At 37.9% G+C, this 13,231-nt stretch overlaps 1 protein-coding gene across 2 annotated transcripts in view; it reads left to right on the plus strand.

Moving 5' to 3' along the window:
- Nucleotides 1-9,450: 9,450 nt before the first annotated feature.
- Nucleotides 9,451-13,231, plus strand: part of LOC114046289 (vitamin K-dependent protein Z-like) — a 31,182-nt gene continuing 27,401 nt past the window's right edge. For both annotated transcript variants that reach the window (XM_027866585.1, XM_027866586.1), the window contains exons 1-2: nt 9,451-9,583; nt 10,941-11,104. In XM_027866585.1, the coding sequence (XP_027722386.1) occupies nt 9,475-9,583; nt 10,941-11,104 (273 nt within the window). In that variant the 5' untranslated portion in view covers nt 9,451-9,474. The remainder of the gene's footprint in view (nt 9,584-10,940; nt 11,105-13,231) is intronic.

Below are 13,231 nucleotides of genomic sequence, written 5' to 3' on the forward strand. Positions count from 1 at the left end.
CTTAATTTTATCTGGCTCTTGAAAAGTTTTCTAAAATTAATTCTCTGTTGGGGACCTCTCCCTATATATTAGAGAGATAGGGACTACACCTGTGACTTTGTTACTGAAGAGAAATCCGAGATGAGAAAACTCACTCTAACAATGCAGGTCAATGTCTCCCTGCAATTTATGGTTGTAGAGAGTTGCCTAGAGCCCTGGGCAGTTAAGTGACTTGACCAGGGTCACATGACTGGTATGTGGTCAGGGTGGGATTTTAACTCAGGTTTTCCTGGTTGAGCACTACCTCTCTATCCACAATGACAAGCTAACTTTATATTCATTCATTTGTATTTAATTTTTTTTCTTCTGTGTATCAGTTAGCATGAGCTAATGTGTCCCCAAATAGGATATATATGTATGTGTATGTGTGTGTATATATATATATACATATATTTATGTATCTGTATATATATGTCACTGTGTGTATGTGTGTATATGTATGTATGTATGCATGTGTATACGTATGTATAAATCCATATTTCCATAGTGGCAAAAAAAAATTTTTTTAAGTACCTAGCATTAATACCCTAAAAATCCACAAGATGGGTGTGCTGCTCCAGCAAAGGGGAAGTTTTTCTTTGTGGTCCAGTCACTTAACGAAATTTCACATCCTGGTAAAAGACATAAAAAAACAAAGAAACTCATTATGACACAGTTATCTAGTTTTAGAAAAAGAAAATATAACAAAATCTAGGAACTGGGGGAAAATGAAAATTTTAGATATTAGTAAATCACATGATTAGAAATTTTCTTAAAATTTCTGATTAGAAGCCAAGGAGAAATTGATGCTAAAGGTGAAAATACTGAGCCCACATGGAGAGTATAGTAACACAGCAAAATTAAAAGAGACAAGCCAATGAGAGGAAAAATTCATTTTTCAAAAAATGGAAAGATCACCCAAGTGAGGAAAACAGGATTGTCTACAAATTATGGCAGGACAGGCACAAAGTAGAAATTAGAAAAGTGGAAAAAATAATTTGATGGTGGATTGAAAAGGTCCACTTCTTCACCCTTATTATCTCTCCCCTCCCCATCTTTCTGCTTCTCTCTCTTTTCCCATCTTTTCCCCTTAGATCTTCCTCCTTTTCTGTTTCTTTTTCCTGGATGATCCTCTCTGCTTCTGCTTTTCCTTGTCCTGGAATTCTTCCCTTCTTTCCTCCTCTTCCTGAACTTCCACAATATGGAATTGAAACATAGTCTCTAATTTGTTATATTTAAGTGGATGAATTGAATTTTTTTAGTGATGAATTGAATTTTTAAAAAAAATTTCCTCCTCTCATCTGACCTATTCAATCAAGTAATGAGCAAACATTTATTAAGGGTTTTCTAAGTGCTAGGCACCACGCTAAGTACTGGGGATTTAGAAGAAAGAAAAGAAGAAATAATATACAAAATATAAGAAATCATGCTAGGTAATTGTGCTATATTTTAGAGAATCTAGGTAAGATGGGCAACCATGAAAAAAAGTAGCTTAGCAAAACAATAGACACAGTGACTAAAAATAATGTAAATGGAAAGAAAAAGAAGGTAAAGGAGACTTCCGCTTCCGGGAGCCAAGATGGCAGAGTAAAAAGGTAGTCGCTCTCACCCTCCCCTATTAACTTCTGAAAACCCAGAAAATACTACCCCAGAAAAAACCCTGGAACAGCAGAACCAGAAGAAAGACAGGGAGCAGCAGAGCAGTAGCCCAGGTAGCTTGAGGGATTAACAGGAAAGCCCCTCTTACCCTGGGGGAAGGGGAGCAGTACAGAATGGGGAGGCGCCCCAGCCAGCTAGGGGAAAGCCCCACGTTAGCACACCAGGAGGAAATCCTGGTGCCTCCGCATTCTACAGCAAACCAGTCTCCCAGTGCCTCAACAAAAATAAGGAAAGCAGTACAACAAAAGGGCCCCAGGTGGATAAACTCCCTGTAGCATTCATCTGTAAGGAGCTGAATAAATCAACCTAGAGTTGCCTGAAAGTTCCAGCCTTGCTGATTCCAGCCCAACACCAGGTAAGCTGTTAGAACCCTACAGCCTCCAACTGCCAATCAGGAAGAGATCCTGAAGCCCAGGCAAACACCAACACCAGGATCTCCGAGTGCCTCAGTGAGAGCAAGGGAACTAGTGGAAACCAGCTCAGAAAACCACCAGGTGCCTCGACATTCTATGGCAAAGGAGTCTCCCAGTGCCTCTGCAGAACTAAGGGAGGCAGCTCTGCAAGGGGCCCCAGGCAGATAAACACCCTGCGGCACCCTTCTAAAAGGAGCTGAAGAATGCTAAACGAAAAGAAAAACAGGCAACTAGAATTGCCCGAAAGTTCCAGCCTTGCTGATTCCAGCCCAATACCAGGTAAGTTGCCAGAACCCTACAGCCTCCAACTGACAACATAAGAAGCCCCAGTGCACAAAGCCAGTGGCCAAGACCTAGGATCCCAATACAAGAAGCTTGGGTCAGTGCCCTCTGCTCCCCAGCAGGAGAGCTCAATCTCTTTAGAGGCCAGGGAATAAAGAAACACCATGACTAAAAAGAAACATACGATAGATTCATATTATGAGAAGAGTGAAGATCAAGACAAAAATTCTGAAGAGGATAACATTATCAACAAACCCACATCTGCAACATCAGAAGGGAATATGAACTGGTCTGAAACTCAAGAAGGATTTTAAAAGTCAAATGACAGAGGTAGAAGAGTCCTTAAAAAATACAATTGGCCAGTTGGAAAAAAAAGTACACTGAAGAAAACAAGTCCCTTAAAAATACAATTGGTCAATTGGAGAAGTATAAACACTAACAGAAGAAAACAATCTGTTAAAAATTAGAATTGCACAAATGGAAACTAATGACTCTATGAGAGAGCAAGAATCAGTCAAACAGCAACAAAAAAATGAAAAAATAGATGAAAATGTAAAATACCTCATGGGTAAAACAACTGACCTGGAAAATTGATCTAGGAGAGACAATTTAAAAATTATTGGTTTACCTGAAAATCATGATGAAAAAAAGAGCCCGGACAGTATCTTTTAGGAAATCATAAAGGAAAACTGCCCTAAAGTCCTAGAACGAGAAGGTAAAATAACCATAGAAAGAATCCACCGCTCACCAGGTGGTGAAAGAGATCCCAAATTGAAAATGTCAAAGAATATAATAGTCAAATTCCAAAACTACCAGATCAAAGAGAAAATATTGCAAGCAGCCAGAAAGAAACAATTTAAATATCATGGAACCACAGTCAGGATTACACAGGACCTTTGCAGCTTCTACATTAAAAGACCGTAGGGCGTGGAACATTATATTCCATAAGGCAAAGGAGCTTGGATTGCAGCCAAGGATCAACTACCCAGCGAAAATGAGCATGATTTTTCAGGGGAGGAGATGGATATTCAGTGAAATAGGGGACTTCCAAACCTTCCTGATAAAAAGACCAGAGTGCAATAAAAAATTTGATCTTCAAGTACAAGATTCAAGAGAGACATAAAAAGGTAAATGGGTCAGAAAGATACAATATGTTGTTAATAAGGGCAAACTGTTTACATCCCTACAAGGGAAAATGACATTTGCAACTCTTGAGAACTGTATTGTTATTATACCATATTGAAGGAGTATACATAAAGGGGATGGATATAAGTTGACTTTGATGTAATGATAAAAAAAATCTAATCAAGTAGGTTAAATGGATCCAGGTAAGTGGATTAGTCTCATCTAAGAAAATGTACTAAGAAAGGAGGAGGCAGACAAGGGTAAATTACATTATAGGAAAAGACACAAAACCTATTACAGCAGAGGGAAAGAAAGGAGGGGGATGAGCATTGTTTTAACCTCACTCGCATCAGATTTGGCTCAAGAAGGGAGTAATATAATCAATTAGGTATAGAAATCTAACTTGCCCTATAGGCAGTAGGAGGGAAAAGGGAAAAGAAAAGGGAGGGGGGATAGAAGGGAGGGAAGAAGCAGTAAGGGTAAAGGGGAAGAAAAGGGAAAGGGCTAATAGAAGAGAGCAGGGACTGAAGGAGGCGGTAGTCAAAAGAAAAAAATGAAATAAAATTAAAAAAAGAAAAAGAAGGTAAGGGAGAAAATGAGGGAAAGAAGGGATAGAGAAATAGAGGAAAGAGAGAGGAAGGAAAAAGGAAGAGCCTTCGCACCTGCTTACATTCTGATGGAGGAGAAAACATATACATAAATAGGCACATACAAGATTGACAGTAGATGAAAGGTAATATTAGAGAAGGTAACAGCAGCTGCGGACCCAAGAAAGGCCTTGGAGGAGCTTTAACTTTGTCTTGAAGAAAGCCTGGGATTTTAAAAGGGCAAAGTGGGGAGGGAGAACATTCAAGGCATGGGGAAAGCTATTGTAAAGGCTCATAGATGAGAATTATGTGTATGAAGACAGCAAGTATGGCTGGATTGTAAAGTATGTAGAGAGAAGTAATGTGTTAGGGGTAATGTACAGGTAAAGAAAAGTAGAGGCCAAGCCATGAAGAAATTTAAATGCCAAAGAAGTTTATCTTTGATCCTAGAGGTCATGGGAAGCCATTAGATTTATTGAATAGAGATATGCCTTTGATTAGTATATACCAGGCACTGTGTTATAGCTAAAGATACAAAAAGTGACAAGACAGTCCTTGCCCTCATGGAGCTTACAATTTAACGGGGGAGAAAACAAGCGGTGTGTGGAACATAGACTGAAATAAGGAAAGACATGAGGCAAGGAATCTCTTTAGTTTGATTTCTTGCTGGCTTTCCCTGCATGTCCGTGTTTGTGTGCCCCCTGTTGGATGTGTCATTGGGAAAGTCTTGTGCATTGGGTTATGCTGTAAACTTTCCTTAGGTCTTGAGGATGAATGTAAAGAAGACGAGCAGTGATGATTCAGACATAAAGTCAATGAATGTGGAATGAAGGAGAGCCAAGAAAACAATATACAACAATATAAATGGAACAGAAAAAAAAATCAAAAATGAATGATGCCTTATTAAAAACTAGCATGGCTCAGAAGAAGAGATATGTAAGATACTCCCATCCCACCCCTTTGCAGAGGTAGGAGGTCCACAAATGTTGGACATTGAAAATATTTTTAGACTTTTTTGATATATTGATCAGCTATGCTTATTTTTCCTTCTTTTTCTTTTTTTTTCTTTAAAACATTTATTATATGGGATGACTCTCTGGGACAGGAAATGATACTGGAAGAAACCATAATGGTGTTTTAAAAAATACATCAAGAAAATATTATTTAAAAAATAAAACTACCGTAATAGTTCAAAGCAAGAGGTTGTGGGGGGGTTTGAACTAAGGTTGTGACTGTATGAGTAAAGAGGAGATGTTTGGAGGAAGAAATTAAAAGATTTTTGTCCCTTGCCAAAAAAAAAAAACCAAACCCAAATTCACAAACCCTCTAAATTGCTTTTTATTTGTGTGTGATTTTTGTATGTATGGATCAGTTGTTTACCTTACCTTGTCATTTTAGAATGATCCTGAATTTCCAGTCTTTAGTTTTTGTGTACAGAAGATGATTAGGAGATCAACTTGACAAGCTTACACCACGGTGATCTCTCACCATAGGATCATTGATTTATGGGAGTAACATCATAGTTTATCTACTCCAACTTCCTCATTTTACAGATGACAAAACCAAAACCTAGAGAGGTAAAGGAACTTGCCCATATCACACAGAGAGTAAATAGGAGAGACTGGATTTGAATGAAGCTGTTCTGACTCTTTCCACTGTACTGTGTTTTCTCCACATGGAACTTGATAGCATCTCACAATGAAAGTTTGGGCATTATCCATTGAAAACTTTCTGGAAACGATTAAGGACATTTCCTGGGCATCAGATATGATTTGTTTGGCCAGGTGGTTGCAGCCAGGAGCCACCCTTTTGAGCTGACATATAAAAGGATGTCACAGCCTCTGGGTTTTCGTGAAATTTTTTTTTTTAAGCTGTCTTTTTCCCTTTCCTGAGCACCAATCAGAGACCACAGATCTGAGAGTAGACTTTGGTCCTTGGCAGATACCTGTGCATTATCAGCACAGGTCGCCCCCAGGGACAAATGAGTAATCCCCACTCAGTCCCAGAGATAGCAGCTTCAGCCCAAGAGATTTTAGAAGCTGGGACAGAGAATTCCTAGACCAAGACCCTCGAATGGACCCAGCTCTGAAAAAGCAGTGGCAGAGGCAAATGTTCTCAGTCATGCAGCAGTGATGGAAAGGGGAACTGTGGTCCAAGTGGTGAGAGTCCCTAAACCACAGCCTCCTGGAGTGGGGGAGGAGAGGACGGAATTACACTTCCTGGGCAGTGCAATCCAAGAATTCAGCCTTCTAGCAAAAGAAGAACAGTTTCTTGGGTAGAACTAGGGATTGCCTTTCTCTAAGAATCCCAAAATTTAAGAGTTCCAGGATCTAACTGGTACCTTCTAGACAGAGAAGGGGTATATATGGGCAATGACAACCTTCAATCAATCAGCAAACATTTATTAAGTATAGTACAATGGAAGGCACTGCACTGGAGATAGACATACAAAACTGAGAACTTACACATTCTACTGGGGTGGGGGTAGGGGATGGAGAGATATACAGACAGATGAGAATATGCAGAATAGATACAAAATGAATACACTATGAAGGAGAAATGGGGGTTTAACAACTGGGAGAATCAGAAAAGGTGTTTTGAAGGAGGTGACACTTGTATTAAACCTTGAAGGGAGTTAAAGGTGTCTAAAGGAGGAGGTGAGAAGGAAAAGCCTTTTAGGAATTGCAGAAAGCTTATGCAAAACCATAGAGGCAAGATAGAATGATGAACAGGAAATGGCAAGTAAGCCGGTTTAGATGGATTCTATAGAGTATGTTATGGAAATAAAGTGTAATAGGCTTTAAAAGATATGCTGGACTAAAAAAGGAAACAACTGAGGGGAAAATTCTTGTTAGCAAATTTCTTTGATAAAGGTCTCATTTCTAAGATTTATAAGGAACTAATTCAAATTTGTAAGAGCTATTCTCCAACTGATAAATGGATAGAGAAGATACGAATAGACAGCTTCTAAGGAAGAAATTCAAGTTGTCAATATCCATGTGAAAAAATGCTCCAAATCACTAATAGAGAAATGGCATTTGCAATAGTTTTCTAAAGATTCCTTGCCTCATGTCTTTCCTTATGTCTTTCCTCATGTCTATGCTCCACACACTGCCCGTTTTCTCCCCAACTAGATTGTATGCTCCTTGAGGGCAAGGACTATCTTTTGCCTTTTTTTGTATCCCTAACACTTAGCACAGTGCCTGGCATATGTTAAGTTATTTAGAAGCAACTCTGAGGTTCTATTTCATATATATACCAGCTTGGCAAAATTGACAAAAAAGAAAAGTGACAAATGTTGAAGGGGCTGTGAAAACAGACACATTAATGCATTGTTAGTGCAGGTGTGAATTGGTCCAACCATTCTGGAAAGCAGTTTGGAACTATGCCCCCCAAACTAACTAAATTGTGCATACCCTTTGACCTACTAATACTATTACTAGATTTATGCTACTGCAAAATCAAAGAAAGGAAAAAAAGGAGTCATACGCACAAAAATACAGCAGCTTTTTTTTGTCATTGCAAAGACCTAGAAACAAAGAAAGTGCCCATCAACTAGAGAATTACTGAATTAATTGTGGCATATAAATGTAATGGGAAACTATTGTTGTGAAAGAAATTACAAAAGCGATAGGTTCAGAGAAATTGGGGAAGACTTGTACCACACTGATACAAAGTGAAATGAGCAGAACTAAGAGAACAATTTATACAACAAGAATATGGTAAAGACAAACAACTTTGAAAGACTTAAGATCTCTTGATCAATGCAATGAGCAACTATGATTCCACAGGACTGAAGATGATCTATGTTACCTACTTCCTGACAAAGAGGTGATGGAATCAAAAAGTGGAAAAAGACATACATTTTTTTTTGACATGGACATTGTAGGAATTTGTTTTGCTTGACTATGCATGTTTGTTACAAGGATTTTTTTTTCCTTTAAGATTGGAGAGGATGGATGCTCTCCAAAAAGAAATGTTTGTTAATTGAAAAATAAAGATATACTGATGCTGTAAGATTTATGAAAGAGATGGTTTTTGAGAAACCTGGGAAAACATAAGAAGTGATGCAGAATGAAATGAACAGGACCAGGAGAATAATTTATATGATAACAACAACATCAGAAAAGCAAAGAATTTTGAAATATTTAAGAATTCTGATTAATGGAAAGAACAATTATGATTCCAAGGAATTGATGATGAGGTATATGCAGCAAATTCACTCACCATCTAAGAGCCAGGCTGCCTACATCTCCCCTTCAGGGTTCTGATGAGTAAGGGTATCTTTCTCTAATGCAGTAGGCTTGAGCCCCACTTCCAGGTGTGTTTCCTCCTGCTATTAGACATTGATTAGTTTCCCAGTTCCCACTGACTAGCTTTCCAGTTCCATTTAGCCAACTAACATCAATTGGCTTTTACAAATGGATATTTTCTTAAAAGATATGGTCCCTGAGCATTTAAGCGACTTGATAGTGCCTCAACCCACATCTTCCTGACTGAGTAGCCAACTTTCATTTTTTGGGGGGAAATGGGGAACAAAATCAGTATTAAGTGACTTGCCCAGGGTCACACAGCTAGTAAGTATCTGAGGCTTATCTTTTGCTTCAGTTCTTACCTAGCTTTTAGCCACTAAATGGCTGTTGCCTCAGACAAACTGAGACCTAGGAAAGACTTCAGCTTAAAAAGGCCAAAGTCTTCCACTGCATCCAAGGCCATTTTCAGTCATCCTGACTTATATCTTGCCATTGGACTCAGATGACTTTGGAGGAGAGAGTGAGGCTGATGACTTTGCACAGCCCTACCTCACTTAAATCCAGTTCACTTGCAAGTCAAGAAATCACCTTCCTGATGTCATTGGTCCTCTTCAAGAACAAAGAACAATAACAATTTATTTGACCATAACTTCCTATTTTTTCTAGTTCTCCCTTTTACCCAACTCCTCAAACTCATTCTCTGTCCTCACCACAGTCTCTTGTTTTTTCTGTGAGATAGAATAAAAAGCTGTCCTGTTCTCAATATATACATTATTACATTTAGTGCTTGCACAGAGGCTGGGACCTTTTTACCCACCTCAGTGAAGACCTAGACATGAGCTAGATTTAAGCTGTTTTCTAAGATTTTCCAGAGGTTTTGGATGAGAGCAAAATGAGCCAAAGATAGAGTGATCCAAGGGGCTGCCTGGTGTATGTAAACAAAAGTCCACAGATGCTGAATAAGTAACGTGTTAACAAGCACATTAACTGGAGATAGTGAAGAGATTACTGGCTGATCACCCTGCAACACCAACAGTCTTCTTTCCTTCCTCTCTCACTCCCTCCTACCCCAATGGCAGTGAACTTCGAACTTTGAACTTTCTTTACTTGCTTAACTCTCCTGAAAGACCCACTGATATGCAGCTGGACTCCACTGAACTAGCCTGGACAATCAGAATGGCGGGCTGCTTTTGGATGCTGCAGTTATGTTTCCTTACCTTCTCTCTCCATCAGTCAGAGCAGTCAGGTAGGATGTTGGATTCTACTGTATTACTATCTTCCTTTGCCTTTCTGCTGATGGCTTTTTTGAGACAACCCAGAAGCATATCTGAGAGGTGGTGATTTTTTTTTTCAGGGAGCAAAATTAGTACACTGTCTTTTTTCATTGCTAGAAGGATCCTTTTTATCCCCTTTCCCATTCTATATCAATTTCACTGAAATCCCCTTTTAAAGTCTGTGAAACAAAATTATCTGGAATCCTATTTAATGGTAGCCTAAGCAGTGTAAAAATCATATTTTTCTTTACAACCTGCCATTTTACCCTCTCTCCCAAATGGTCTAAGAGACTTTCTCATATAAGCATTTATAATTATTGAACTTATCTGAGCCTATGATCAGAGATGAGTGTACTTCTCTGCAATAATAAAATAAAGAAGAGAAGCAAATGAAAAAGAAGAAAGGAGAGACAAAAATATTCACAGTCAATTTATTAACTTTGAAAAGCAAACAGGAGAAATAAGGTCTTATGTTCACCAAAAGGATTAAATATTTTCAATAAATCAAGTGATTAGAATCTTCTCATTTGAAATAAAATGATACTGATTATAACAGCAATCTTCTAGATTACAAATATCTGATTATACATTTGATATTTACCAAGAAATTAAATATATCTATATTTCACAGAAAACAGAATTATAGGATGTTAGAAGCAAAAACTAAATCAGAAAATCTAAAAAAAAGATAATCATTAAGGAAAACACTTAAAAATATACAAAAGAGTAAAGAAGGAAATTCAGAAGGATACACAGACAAGCTTTATTACTATCTTGTGAAATTTAATGAGTATATTTAAAACCTATATGTTAATAGAAGTGCATAGCTTCATATATACAATCCATTTTTCAGTTTTTGTTTATTGAAATGTCAATGCTTGTTTAATTCATAATAAAAGGGATAAATTTTCAAATAATAGATCTAGCCCAGATCCCTCATCTTACAGATGTGAAAACTGAGGTCCACTTTGAAAAGAAAGTATAAAAAATAAAGTTATGCTAATCATACTAAATTACAAAAATGATTTCAAAGAAAAATTTTATGAGACTTTCCCAAGGTCACAAAGCTAGTTAGTGCCAGAGTCAGGACCTTTTTGGTATTTTAAATTCATGTCATATTTTAGTATAGATTCACCTCTCTCTAGTGGAAAAATGAACTTAAATGAAAGGAAAAGGTATTTGCATTAGCACAAACGTCAATTAGTTCTGGGATTTTCTTTTATTTTCCAAATATCCATACATTCTCGACTTTTTGAAAAGCAGAGATCTAACAATTCTTGAATGATCTCTAAGTGTTGACCTCACCTCCTTTCTTGCCCTGCTTTCCAGTATTTTGGCCGGCTTCTAAGGCAAATGAAGTTATAGTAAGAACGAAACGTGCCAGATCATTTATTTTGGAGGAGATTTTAAAGGGGAATTTGGAAAGAGAATGCTTCGAAGAAAAATGTGTTTATGAAGAAGCAAGAGAAGTCTTTGAAAACAATGAAAAGACTGTATGTACTACTTTTTTTCCCCATTTCTACTTGTTTCACCTTTTGCTGTCTTGCAGAAATTTCTTATCTCAAAGCAACAAAATTTAATTAGTCATGTATTTTAGAGGGGACATTTCCTTCCACTACTCCAACAAATTATCAGGTGAATTAATCTAGCATCTGTACTTGAGACCCTAACTTTTTAATTAGCTCAACCAAATCACACTCAACACAAATGCATATGGAGAGAGCAAGGCCAACTGTGCTCCAGTGTTATAGCAATGTTTCTTCCAAACTTGGCAAGTTAGCGGCAGTTAGCTTTAGACATCATGCATAGCAAGAGATTTTCCCCTGCTAAGCTAGAAATTAATATGTTTAACAGAAAGGCCTACTTGTCTCAAAAAGGTCAAACCACTTTTTGAGAACAAAATAACCTTTCTTAGGACTGGACTCCTACATAAAAATTTCATCATGATTTACTATTTGGATTAGTTATATTGCTTGACACATGTGACCAGGTATGCATTGGAAGTAGTTCAAGTCAGGGGCATATCCATTTTAAACAACTCCCTAGTTCATTGGAAGTTAGCTTAATTAGGGTATAAGGTGAGAACATTTCTGGTTCTTAATGGTAAAATATTTAATTTACATTTTGCATTTTTACTACTATACAGTCCTGAGAAAATTATTTTAATAGTTTTGAATAAAGGTTTCCATCTGTGACTACAAAGTTTGCTTTAACAATTTTCCAAGCGTTCTGACCCTCTTACATGGTGAACTCATCAGAAGTTGGCTGTGTTCACTTGTAGTTATAAGAAATTTATAGTGTACTGCTCTGATTTCCCTTGGAAGGGGTTCCATGTATTTGCAACTCGTATTTCCTATCAAGATTTCATAAAGCAGAGGCAGGAACAAGGCATTGGTGTGTCCACCAATGAACACGTGTTCTCTGTGTTCTAAAACTGTACTCTATGCCTTGTGCTATTCTCTGGAGGTTTTCTGGCTTCCCTATCATTCAGATAACTTTATTTATTACCAAAATACACCCCAAAATAAAAAGCAAAAGCAAAAACAAACCAAAAAATTACATACTATAGAGAGTGGAATTCCCTGGCATTCAAATTATGTGTATTTTTTTAAAAAGTATCATTTAACCCTACTTATCAGTCTACCTTTTTTCCACGGCTCCTTCCAGCTATCAAACAGCAAGCTTTTATTAAGCACCCACTAAGTACCCACTGTGTTAGGTCCTGGGGATACAAAGACAAAATGAATCGGTCCCTACCCTGAAGGGGCCAAGGGGGATTTTGTGTGTGTGTATGTGGGTGTGTGTGTGTGTACACACACACCCACATACACACACACACGCCCCATACCACCCCATACCACATCACACCATACCACACACATACAAACACATCAAGCAACAAACATTTATTAAGTGCCTTACTTTGTGTCAGGTACTAAGTGGGGGAAGGGATCTTAAAGTCAGTCAGTATTCAGAGCAAGATGAAACTTCGTGGTTGTTTTTATGCCATTAAATCACTGTTAAATTCTAAAGAAACAATTTCATGTGCAAATCTCAGTCAGACTTCCTTAAGGCCTTTGCTGTCAGTGAAGAGCTAGGAACAAACTTCTTTTGAAAGAATTTAGCATATTCAGAACCCTAAACAAATAGGATCAGAGATGTAAACGGAGGAATGTACTGGTAAATGTTTAATAACAGGCCAGGACTCAGGAAGACTCATCTTCCTGAGTTCACATCTGGCCTCAGACATTTACTAGCTGGGTGACCCTGGACAAGTCTCTTCACCCTCTTTACCTCAGTTTCCTCATCTGTAAAATGAGCTGGAGAAGGAAATGGCAAACCACCTCCAGATCTTTGCCAAGAAAACCCCAAATATGGTCACAAAAGGGAGACACATCTGAAAAACAACTGAACAACAATAACAATTTGGGGGGGAGGGGAATGTACCCACACGCTTTTAAATTCAATCTGCATTATTAACACTTTTTGAAATTCAATCAACAGAACAATAAATCAAGCCCTGATTTATAGCATTTGGTGTCAGTGCTCATGATGAAAACATAACGAAGGTCTCCAAGAAGGGGTTAGAACCAGATGCAGTATATCCTTCTACAGAAAGA

Source organism: Vombatus ursinus, unplaced genomic scaffold (assembly GCF_900497805.2).
Source record: "Vombatus ursinus unplaced genomic scaffold, bare-nosed wombat genome assembly UNPS02014781.1, whole genome shotgun sequence".
Taxonomy (NCBI): Eukaryota; Metazoa; Chordata; class Mammalia; order Diprotodontia; family Vombatidae; genus Vombatus; species Vombatus ursinus.